We start from the raw sequence: 12,090 nt of genomic DNA on the forward strand, positions 1-12,090 counted from the left end.
ACCCCACCAATGGATTCCTCGTTCGGAGAGCAATCCATTGGTGGGGTCACACCTTCGGTTCGAGTCCCATTTTGCGACTCTGGAGCTCAAAACGCGTCTAAGAGTTTTGGCCGCCTCCACCGGTCTTCTGGCTCACTGTGAAACGCCCTGCCTTCTTTCTGTTACCCTTGCTAGCTTCGCCCTGCTTCGCCCTGCCTCGCCCAGCTTCGCCTCTCGAGGGGCAGTTTGTTTTCTTTGACCAGCTCGAGGCTTCCCTTACATGACACACAGTCCGCCTTTCCCCTTTGTCTGCAACCTGAATACGACCCTCGACACCCAACGTTGCGTTCTGGAAATATATTTGCGCACATGACGACAAGCCCTAAAGAAGATTTACACGCGGCTCTGTGCCCGGTGCCGGTCTGGGCGGGTACCTTGGCCCATGCCTGGGCCTGTGCCCTGCTTAGTCTCTACATGGACCTCTGCCTTGGCCTCTGCCCCCTTGGCCTCTGCCCCCTTGGCCTCTGCCCCTTTGGCCTCTGCCCCCTTGGCCTCTGCCTTGGCCTCTGCCCCCTTGGCCTCTGCCCCCTTGGCCTCTGCCCCTTTGGCCTCTGCCCCCTTGGCCTCTGCCTTGGCCTCTGCCCCCTTGGCCTCTGCCCCCTTGGCCTCTGCCCCCTTGGCCTCTGCCCCCTTGGCCTCTGCCCCCTTGGCCTCTGCCTTGGCCTCTGCCCCCTTGGCCTCTGCCCCCTTGGCCTCTGCCCCCTTGGCCTCTGCCCCCTTGGCCTCTGCCCCCTTGGCCTCTGCCCCCTTGGCCTCTGCCTCTTGGCCTCTGCCTCTTGGCCTCTGCCCCCTTGGCCTCTCCTCCCTGGCCTCTGCCCTGGCCTCTGTCTTGGCTTCTGCCTTGGCGCGACGAAAACGACTGTCGGAATCAGTCTGCTGCACCTACGGGCAGCCAGGACTTCTGGGAAGGGGCAGGCAAGCAGGCAGGATCAGGGCACGGGTTCGCCCGGCGGACGTGGAAGGGAAGGAGGGTTATAGGGTCGGGGCGGAGGCGGCGGGCAGTATTTCAGGACCACAGTTTCACCCCAAGGGTGAATGCCTTATTGCTCAGAGCTTTAAGGATGGAGACTTTACTTTCGGGTCTGTATTTTAACGGATCGGTGAGAGCGTCAGGATTTGAGGGATGGAATTTGGGGTCGGGATTTTAGGGAAGTGTTTTTTGGACCAGGGTTTTAGGGTCGGGGTGACAGGGTTGGGATGCGAGGGGGCGGGGTGCGTTAGAATTTGTCGTGATACCCCGGCAAGCGCCGCCACCAAGTCACTGTTGGCACCATTCGCCAGCTGTTGGAATACCAGATTCGCTTGACACGTTCCAAGGATGTCCTCCTAGGGGAAGCGTCCACAAATGACGTCACTGCGGGACCGGATACCGCCACACCGGGGTTGGGGTCCGACCTGGATTGACAAACCGCGGCACAGTGGGTCAGATGACCATTGGAGATGGCTAAAACTCCGGACGCGTTTTGAGGTCCAGAGTCGTTAAACAGGACTCGAAAGAAACGTGTGACCCCACCAATGGATTCCTCGTTCGGAGAGCAATCCATTGGTGGGGTCACACGTTCGGTTCGAGTCCCATTTAGCGACTCTGAAGCTCAAAACGCGTCCAGAATTTCGACCGCCTCCACCGGTCTTCTGGCCCACTGCACGCGGGTTTCCGGCAATGCACGTCTGTGAGTGCGCCAGGGTGCGGTCGCGTCGGAACACGTGATGGGATTGGCTGCGAATTGGATCAGCCTCGGGCTTGCACTGGCTTGGCTTGGCCACCTCCCCGGGTTCAAATTCCTGCGGCCGACGACACGAGACGAGATGACACCACTAAGAGCCGTGATAACTTGAATGGCCCGGCCCGACTCGGGCCGGGTCGGGTCGGTCCGGCTCGGCCCGGCTCGGCTCGGCACGGCTCGGCACGGCTCGGCTCGACTCGGCCCGCCTCGGCCCGGCTCAGCTTGACTCACGCGCCTTTGACTCGGCTCGCAAGCCACACCGCCCGACCCTTAAATGACATGCAAATTAATAAGGACGGTCCTTTGTCGCTGTGGCGCGCCATGGCGTGGCGGCGAGCGGGGCTGTAGGCTGCAGCCAACGTGCCTACACAAATAAAAACATTTTCTGGCAGGGAAGACTTGCATTCGGAACTGGGTCAGTTTGTCCTCCGCCTTGTCCAAATGTCCAAACGGAAGGGCTGGCCGGTGCGGTGCGGTGCGGTGCGTGGCGTGGCGTGGCGTGGCGTGGCGGGGCGGGGCGGGGGGGGGGGGGGGGGCGGGGCGGGGCGCACCCAACGCGGTGCGGCCTTGAAAGAGGCCATTTCTTATGAATGACCGGGACCAAGTCAAGCTCCACCCCTCCGCAGACCCCCGCCCCGCCCCACCCCACCCCACCCGACCCCGCCCCGCCCCGCTCACCGCAGACTCCGACCCATAATTCGCCAGTGGAGATGCATTCTATAGGAATAAACAAGGCCCGGGATCAATACTTTGGAGGGTGCTGTGTGCGTGAATGTGCCCGCGCGGTCCCGCCCCGCCCCGCCGCGCCGCGCCGCACCCCGCCCCGCTCCGCCCGGCCGACCGTGAGAATTTAAATTAGGAACGCGCGACTGCCTATTATGGCCAGTGGCACAGCGATTTGCTGGTGTCGGCTTGCAGTCCTCGGCGGCGCGGCCGGCATGGCGGCCGGCATGGTCACGACGGGGACGCGCTGCCGAGCCGCGCCGAGCCGGTGATGTGTTTGAATCATTGGTGATGGCGGCGATGATGGGCGCGGTGGGTGTCGCGATGGGGCACCCCGCCCCGCCCCGCCCCGCCCCGCCCCGCCAGAGCGGGCCATTTTCCGGGACGCGAAATGTGGGTCGCCGGGAACGCCGGCATGGAATTCGGCAATGCACAAAAAGGCGTCTCGGCTGCAACCGCTCCGCCATAAGGCAGGCAACGCCAAGGAGACACCGAAGCCCCGCGGTCCTGGTGGCCCGCCTTCTTTAACAGTCGTCGTCGTCCTGGTCGTCGTCGTCCTGGTCGTCGTCGGCCACCTCGTCCTCGTCATCCTCGCACAGTGGGCCAGAATACCGGTGGAGGCGGGCTGAAACTCTAGACGCGTTTTGAGCTCCAGAGTCGCTAAAGGGGACTCGAACCGAACGTGTAACCCACCATTTGCTGTCCGAACGAGGAATCCATCGGTGGGGTCACACGTTCGGTTCGAGTCCTCTTTAGCGACTCTGGAGCTCAAAACGCGTGTTGAGTTTTGTCCGGCTGCGCTGGTCTTCTGGCCCACTGTGCCTCGTCGTCCTCGTCTTCGTCGTCTCCTTCCGCCTCCTCCTCGTCCTGCTCCGGCGACATCTTTACGCACCGACCCCTTCTCCGCCAGGAATGTGAAAGAGCAGCGGAAGATGGAAATAGGGCAGAATGTGTGTTCCTTGATAGCGCCGTGCAGGTAGGCAACATTTTGATAGTCGCGCTCCGCTCTGAGGCGTGTTGCCTATCCCGATGTTCGCAGGCGCCTTAGCCGTCGCCGAGACAGAGAGGGGGGGGGGCGCGAATGGTGAGGGAGGGAGAGGGAGAGAGGGAGAGGGAGAGGGGGAGAGAGAAAGAAAGAGAGAGGTAAACAGGAAGGAGACGAAAGGTTACAAGGAAACATCTCGGAGGCAGGTTGTGCTGTGTCAAGTCAAGTCTCCCGGTTGCCCCGTACCTTTTCTGCCGAGCGCCATGCACTCACGCACACACACGTGCGTGCGCGCGCGCACACACACACACTCACACTCACACACACACACACGAAACCATGTTCACCGCCACCAGTTTCCGTCGGAACGCGCGCCCCGTGCGTCGGGAGAAGGAATTAGATGAAAATAAAGTGCTGGTAGAGTTCGGAACTACTACCAAGAGTATAGTCTCTGCTGCTCTCGCTCTCTCTCTCTAACTCGTCCGGTCTTCCTCTCCTCTCTCTCGTCTCTGTGTCTGTCTGTCGTCGTCTGGTGTGTGTCTGTGTGTGTGTGTGGTGTGTGTGTGTGTGTGTGTGTGTGGTGTGTAGCGTGCGCAATGGCATCCTCGACAGTGGGCCAGAGACCGGGAGGCGGCTGAAACTCTAGACGCGTTTGAGCTCCAGAGTCGCTAAATGGGACTCGAACCGAACGTGTGGCCCCAATGATTGCTCTCCGAACGAGGAATCCATTGTGGGGTCACACGTTAGTTCGAGTCCCATTCAGCGACTCTGGAGCTCAGAACGCATCTTGAGTTTTGTCCGCCTGCGCTGATCTTCTGGCCCACTGTGCCTCGTCGTCTTCGTCGTCCCTTCCTCTTCCTCTCCTCCTCCTCCTCCTCCTCCTCGTCTTCGTCCTGCTCCGGCGACATCTTTACGCACCGACCCCTTCTTCGCCAGGAATGTGAAAGAGCAGCGGAAGATGGAAATAGGGCAGAATGTGTGTTCCTTGATAGCGCCGTGCAGGTAGGCAACATTTTGAGAGTCGCGCTCCGCTCTGAGGCGTGTTGCCTATCCCGATGTTCGCAGGCGCCTTAGCTGTCGCCGAGACAGAGAGGGGGGGGGGACGCGAATGGTGAGGGAGGGAGAGGGAGAGAGAAAAAAAGAGAGAGGTAAACAGGAAGGAGACGAAAGGTTACCAGGAAACATCTCGGAGGCAGGTTGTGCTGTGTCAAGTCAAGTCTCCCCGAGGGGTACCTCACTTCGAAAACAGGTGTACACTGACTGGTGACTATACTCGATCCACTTTGACTAGACTGAAAATATCACGAAATGCGTTGCAAAATACTAAATTGGGACAAAGTTACGTGGTTTTGTCGACTTTTCAGTGACTAGACTGAAACAAGGCAGTGACTGGAGTCAGGGGTGTACACTGACTAGACGAAGTGAGGTACCCCTCGAGTCTCCCGGTTGCCCCGTCCCTTTTCTGCCGAGCGCCATGCACTCACGCACACACACGTGCGTGCGCGCACACACACACACACACACACACACACACACACACACGAAACCATATTCACCGCCAACAACAGTTTCACGTCGGGAACGCAGCGCCACCGCGCGTCGGGAGAAGGAATTAGATGAAAATAAAGTGCCGGTAGAGTTCGGAACTACTACCAAAGAAGAGTATGGTCTCTCTCTCTCTCTCTCGCTGTGTGTGTGTGTGTGTGTGCGCGCGCGCGCGCGCGCGTGTGCGTGTGTGAGAGAGAGAGAGAGTAAGCGTGCGCAAAGATGCCGTAGAACTCTGGAAATCGCGACGTCCTGTCGACTCAGGACGACCTTTTTGACGCCAATCTAAGTTGGTTAATGATTTACTCAAGGCAGTGCATGTGCACGTCAGGAGAATGGGGGGAAACCAGCACATTGACGGAGTTTTAGCTTCCAACAACCTCAGAGCGGTCTTTATGAGTAGGCGGGAATTCCCACGATGCACTAGTTTCGAAAGGGTTGGCAACCTCAGCCAGCCTTTTAGGCACACGGTAAAAACGGAACCTGGTTTTCTCAGGAAGCCAACGGTGAAAGCATAGGCGATTTCCAGGAGGTTCCTGGGAAAACCAGGAGCCGTTTTTACCGTGCAAACTCTAGAGAGAGTGGCCACCCAGGCATTGCCCGGTCAGCAGACTGAGGTTGTCAAACCCTTTCTACACTGGTGCACTGGTGCATCGTGGAAGATCTTTGACTACGTATGAGGCAAAACTGCCTCAGCGTGGCAGCGACGGCCACCCTGTGGTCCCGATTCTGCACTCTAAATGTTGTACAGTGAAGATTCTCCATATTATGGTGAGAATGTTTCATATTATGGTGGTGCAGCTGATTCCATAACACACCATGCAGAATTCACTGTAACTTGTAGATATTTTGACGAATTTCGTTGGTATTATGGGGAAAATCTCTACCATAATATGCTGGTGCAGCCTTTCACCGTAAGACATTTACAGTGTGTGAAATTGGGAGGAACGGATCGACGTCTTCGAGGAAATGCTCGGCGCTTTCTTGGAATTTGCTTATCCGCATTCTCTTTCAGGATTTCACGCGAATCAACCTCTCGTTCAGCGGGTTTGCGGAAGCAGGGTAAGGGGGTGGGGAAACACCGACTGTGTGTCAAGCACCACTTCACCTCCTCCTTCTGCCGGTCTATCTGCCTGTCTGTCTGTCTGTCTGCCTGTCTGCCTGTCTGTCTGTCAGCCTGTCAGCCTGTCTGTCTGTCTGTCTGTCTGTCTGTCTGTCTGTCTGTCTGTCTGCCTGTCTGTCTGTCCGTCTGTCTGTCTGTTTTACAGTCCGCCCATTTCGATCCACATCCGTCATATTTTAGAAAGGCCCGCATCTGTCGCCAATGATTGACACGTACACCAAATATACTTCTTTCTTGAGGGAGGGCGAAACGAGAGAAAGAGAAGAGAGAGAGAGAGAGAGAGAGAGAGAGATCTGCGCCAGCATATGGAAGCTGCATCCATAAGGTGTCGGTCGCGGGGTTTCTCATGCATACATTCATTCAGCAGCCAAAGAAAAACAAGAAATTTCAAAAACTGTGAAATGGAAGCGGGACGATAAACCGTCCATTAACGCGAGGATAGTTATTTCGGTGACACGAACGCAAATTGTCAAATATTTAGGCAATTAAATCTCGTGTGTGTCTGAGGGATGGAGAGAGGGCGTGTGCGTGCGAGGGTGTGTGTTTTACGGAGAGGGGGCGCACTGGCCGGTGGCCCTGCGTGCTCAGCAAAAAAAGCAGGACTTCTCGAATCAAACAAAAACAATTATTTTTAAGAAAAACATTTCCTCATTCAAACTTTTTTTCTTGTATTTGGATCGAGATTTCTTTTCCTGACGGGAACCAAAGAAAAGGAATAGTATAAAGACCCTTTTTCCTGGGTGCATTCCTTGCCGTGCCGGGCGCTCCGTTCCTTGGCGACATTTGCACGTTTGGTGATTCCGTCAGGACGACCGCCGCCTTCTTTCGTTCAGCACAACAGCTGCAGTCTGATTCCCAGTCGTTTTCGTCGCTCTGTCTCTCTCGTACTCATGGGGCGTCCCGTATGGGTGCGAGAGAGACAGAGCGACGTAAAGGGACTCTCGGAATCAGTCTGCTGATTGCCTAAGTGTTGTACCCGCTGCCAGGGCCCGGCATGGCGTCTTTAAAGCGTTCCGGCCGCTCCGGCGGACTTTCGTCGCTCCGTCTCTCTCGCACCTACACGGGACGCCCCATGAGCGCGAGAGAGACAGAGCGACGAAAACGACTTTCGGAATCACTCTGCAGTACGGCTTCAGCAGCCAGGCTCCGGTCCGGAATCCCAAGTCTCCTTTTAACCCAATCCGGCTCCCGCGTACACCGCTAAAACAGAGCGAGGAACCGGCTTCGGTGCGAAGGCTGTGCTCCGGCCTCTTTAGAAATAGTACTCACTGCTGGACACTTGAAAAAATCATCACAAGAAAGACCATTTTTTTCATTCGTTCAAACGCTTATTCATCGATGAATAATGAATGATCATTCATTTTCGACTTAATTCTCACTGTTGACTAACATCTTCATTTTTCCATACTTAAAAATTCCAATGCTAACGCATTGCACGGTGTTCCGGTTGTGGAAATCAATTTGGAGTCTGTCGTCTAAACGTTAATTACGTTAATTTTACCGTTGTTTACGTAACTTTGAATCCTACCGGTATTTTTACATCCCAAAACTGATTCAGTTAACACAATGGCCATCTCAGGCCATCTCGCGATGTCGCGACTTACAGTGCTCATGTTCGGCAAACGAAAGTCATCTGCGTTCCGAGTTTATATAGTTTGTCAAACCAACCGTCGTGCTGATTACAGAATTGAGGAAAACATCACAAGAGAACCGCAACCTTTAAAAGCAAGCCAAACAATCCAACCTCAGCAACAATGGAGGGGCAGTTTCAATGCGCGACTACTCGTTTTTTCAGCCCCGCGATTTTCGAAAGGGCGCAGACGCCGACAAAATTGTTGCCAACCCCCGAAAATTAATTTATTGCGTCTTTTCTGCTACGAACTTTTTACTGACAGACTTCAAAGATGTTCCAATGTCGCGACACGGTGCAATGCGTTAGCATTGGCATTTTCGAATTTCACGGCGTTTCGATTTCTTTTTATCAGCGACTTTAAATTTTGACAGTTGGTACGATGGCACTGTGTCGTTGCCATGGAGACTTTTTTTCATGTTTTAACCATTTTCTTAGAACACAGACGATTTTTTGTCACTTTGATGAGTCAGGATGCTTAGTTTTGGGGAGTAGCACATTTTGTCTTTGAAACGTTTCTGGAAAATGTGAAGGGATAAGGGTGCTTCATTGTTGCAAATTTATGTTTTTGTCGTTTACGTTAAATTCTTACGATAAATTTTCGAAATTTTCAGGAATTTTTATTTTTTTACGATAAGGAATAATTTGGCGGAAACCATTTTTAGATTGGCGTCGGCGGAAGAAAAAAATTTTTCCGTCCCGGGCAATAGGGGTCCTCCTTCGTCGGAACCCCTAAAAAAAATCTTTATTTTCATGTGTTTATTTACCTATTTCGCGGCCCGGCGCGCTCACGGGGGATAGGTGTGCAAACGACATGAAAATCATTTCGGAGCGACCATTAGTAGGCCCTTGCTTCCTCCGGCTGTTACCCGGCCCGTTACCCCACCGGAGCCGGGGCGGGGCGAGGCGGGGCGGGGTGGGGCGGGGCGGGGCGGGGCGGGGCGAGGCGGGGCGGGGCGGGGCGGGGGCCCCGGACTCGGGCTGCTCCGGGGCCTGCAGACCCCGGCAGACCCGCACTCGCGCCGCCCGGAGTTTCCGGCGCGGTGTCGAGCGTGTCCGTTTGTTCAACAACACACCAAGGAAATTTTTTTTCTTTATTATTTTTTTTTGCGGCGCTACGAAAACAAGCTCTTAGCGTGAGGCCTGGTTCAGAAACTGGTTTCGGAAGCGTTCGGGTGCGTCGTCGGGCCTCCACTGGTAAGCCGTAACTATTTCCGACAGTGGACGCGGCTGGACCCTGCAGACTGATTCCGAGAGTCGTTTCGTCGCGCTGTCTCTCTCGCACCTGTACGGGCCGCCCCGTGCGAGCGAGAGAGACAGCGCGACGAAAACGACTCTCAGTGTGCTGGCCGAGTCCTGACCGAACCCCGGCCGATGAGCGGACGCGACCCGCGCCTTCGATAACCAGATTAAAGCGGCGTCCCTCTCGCTGCCTCGGACCTCTCCGTCGCACTCGTTAGGAAGCCAATGGCCGGAGACGTGTCACACTGCCAGATGTGCCGGCCGCGGCCGCGGAGGGCAGCGCACAGTGCCCCAGAAGACCGGTGGAGGCGGCCAAAAGTCCGGACGCGTTTTGAGCTGCAGAGTCACTAAATGGGACTCGAACCGAACGTGTGACCCCACCAATGGATTCCTCGTTCGGAGAGCAGTCCATTGGTGGGGTCACACGTTCGGTTCGAGCCCTATTTAGCGACTTAGGAACTCAAAACGCGTCTAGAGTTTTGGCCGCCTCCGCCGGTCCTCTAGCCCTCTGTGTGGTGTCCCCTCGGCGCCCCAGCAGACTGATGCCGAGAGTCGTCTTCGTCGCTCTGCCTCTCTCGCACTGATGGGGCGTGCCGTCTAGGAGCGAGGGAGACAGACCGATGAAAACGACCTCTCGGATTCAGTCTGCAGCGAAGGGCGGGCGCACGCTGCCGGGATGGTAGGGGTGAACCGAGCGGGGTGCGAACCAAAAAGCCGTGGGGGTCACACACACACACACACACACACACGCACACACACAAACACACACGCACGCGCGCGCACACACGCACACCCTCCCACACACAGACATACACATACACACACAGACAAACACTCACACAGACACACACACACACACACACACACACACAGGCCCACTCACTCGCACCCACACACGCGCGCGCTTGGAGCGCTAAAGAGGGTACGCTACGCTGGTAGGGGCAACCTTCGCCAGCTTCGCACATCAACTTGCACTGAAAAACAGTGCAGGCGGCAGCTGCAACTACACCAGTGGCACCAACTGTCACCACCACTGCCGCCATCAGGGTGCGCGAGGGGGAGGGGGGGAGGGGGGGACAGTGTCCTGGAAAGGGGGAGGGGGCGCCTGGAGAGGACGTGGAGGATGGGCCGGGATGGCTCCTGCAGACTGATTCCGAGAGTCATTTTCGTCGCTCTGTCTCTCTCGCACTCACGGGGCGTCCCGCATAGGTGCGAGAGAGACAGAGCGACGAAAATGACTCTCGGAATCAGTCTGTGGGGAGCGCACAGTGGGCCAGAAGACCGGTGGAGGTGGCCAAAAATCTGAACGTGTATTGAGCTCCAGAGTCCCTAAATGAGCCTCGAACCGAACGTGTGACTCCACCAAAGGATTGCTCTCCGAACGACGAATCCATTGGTGGGGTCACACGTTCGGTTCGAATCCCATTTAGCGACTCTGGCGGTCAAAACGCGTCTAGAGTTTTGGCCGCCTCCACCGGTCTTCTGACCCACTGTGGAGCGGCATGGGCCTGGGGGAGCACGCTGCTTTTTGGGAGGGGATTGAACGCAGCGGAGAGAGCGACAGAAAGCGCCCCGCGCGGTGACACGTTATCAAGAATTCACTTGCGGTGTCGCGTCGCCACCCTGGCGCGAATGTGACCCCGTCGCCGCCAGCCAGTGCAGTGGCAGTGCAGGCACACACCGCGAGTCTCGTTCTAAATTGGCGTTCCCGCGGAACCAGTGCACAGTGGGCCAGAGGACCGGTGGAGGCGGACAAAATTCTCGACGCGTTTTGAGCTCCAGAGTCGCTAAATGAGACTCAGACCGAACGTGTGATCCCGCCAATGGCTTGCTCTCCATACGAGGAATCTATTGCTGGGGTCACGTTCGGTTCGGGTCCTGTTTAGCTACTCTGGAGCTCAAAACCCCGTCTAGAGTTTTGTCCGCCTCCACCGGTCTTTCGGCCCACTGTGCAGTGCTGCCCCAACAGTAGGAGAAATTCCTACACTTTCAGCAGCACGTTATTGACTTTTTGCTCATTTTGTGAGGAATAAATGCGAGTAATTCGTGCAACCATAATACGTACGTAAGGGTTATTGGTCCCTTTGGGTACACCCTGAACAGGGTGATCTTGTATGTAGAGGTACTATAGACGGCAGCAAGATTATTTCATATCTACAATGAATATACGCTGGGCCCAAGAGTATTTGGGACTAGTGATAACGAGTGACTCTAACGACAAGAACCCACTTTTCGGGGTGTATCGAGATCGAGAAAAAGTTACCATGGGAGCAACCCTGTTGACACTGGGGCGTAGTGGGAGTTTTGGCCTACTTATGTGGCAACACTGAGCCCTTTTTGCTTGCATCTCCCCCGGGAGCACATGTAGGGCGTTGGCATGTGTCGCTCCGTCAGTAATGCACTTGCCGACTTGTCTCTCACGCGCCCCGCCTGCAGAGCGTCATCGCTCCGTCTCTCTCGCACGACGCACAGTGGGCCAGAGGACCGGCGGAGGCAGTCAAAGTCCCGGACGCGTTTTGAGCTCCAGAGTCGCTTAACAGGACTCGAACCGAACGTGTGACCCCACCATTGGATTCCTCGTTCGGAGAGCAATCCATTGGTGGGGTCATAACGTTCTGTTCGAGTCTTCGAGTCCTGTTTAGCGACTCTGGAGCTCAAAACGCGTCTAGAGTTTTGGCCGCCTCCGCTGGTCTCCTGGCCCACTGTGGGACGGCCCGCATGTAGGTGCGAGAGAGACAGAGGAAACGCACAGTGCGGAATCAGTCTGCCACCTTCATCAACGACAAACTGAGGAGAAAGAAAAAGGACGAAACAAAAAGAAAGTGATTCGAATGATTGTACCGATTTGCCATTTATGATACGGGTGGGCCTTTAGGGGCAGGTCGTAGAGGTGGGCCAGCAGGCAAACAGAATGCGATCAAATAACAAACAAGCAACAACAACAACAGCAACACAAGACGGAATGCGGAATCGGCCTTTAGGACGGACTTGGGGAATAAAATAAAAATCGTGATCAGAGGGGAAGGGGGAGGGGGGATTGGCGCAGACGTATTGATCTTTGCAGAAAAATAAAGGGGCA

General features: G+C 55.8%; 1 protein-coding gene across 1 annotated transcript in view; it reads right to left on the reverse strand.

Annotated features, from left to right (window-relative positions):
• Positions 1-372: 372 nt before the first annotated feature.
• The window catches only part of LOC117644643, a 61,508-nt gene continuing 49,790 nt past the window's right edge, over positions 373-12,090 (reverse strand). Inside the window, exon 6 of the mRNA XM_034384254.1 lies at positions 373-921. Coding sequence (XP_034240145.1) covers positions 373-921 — 549 coding nt within the window. The remainder of the gene's footprint in view (positions 922-12,090) is intronic.

This window comes from Thrips palmi, unplaced genomic scaffold, assembly GCF_012932325.1.
Source record: "Thrips palmi isolate BJ-2018 unplaced genomic scaffold, TpBJ-2018v1 HiC_scaffold_18, whole genome shotgun sequence".
In the NCBI taxonomy this organism is placed as follows: domain Eukaryota; kingdom Metazoa; phylum Arthropoda; class Insecta; order Thysanoptera; family Thripidae; genus Thrips; species Thrips palmi.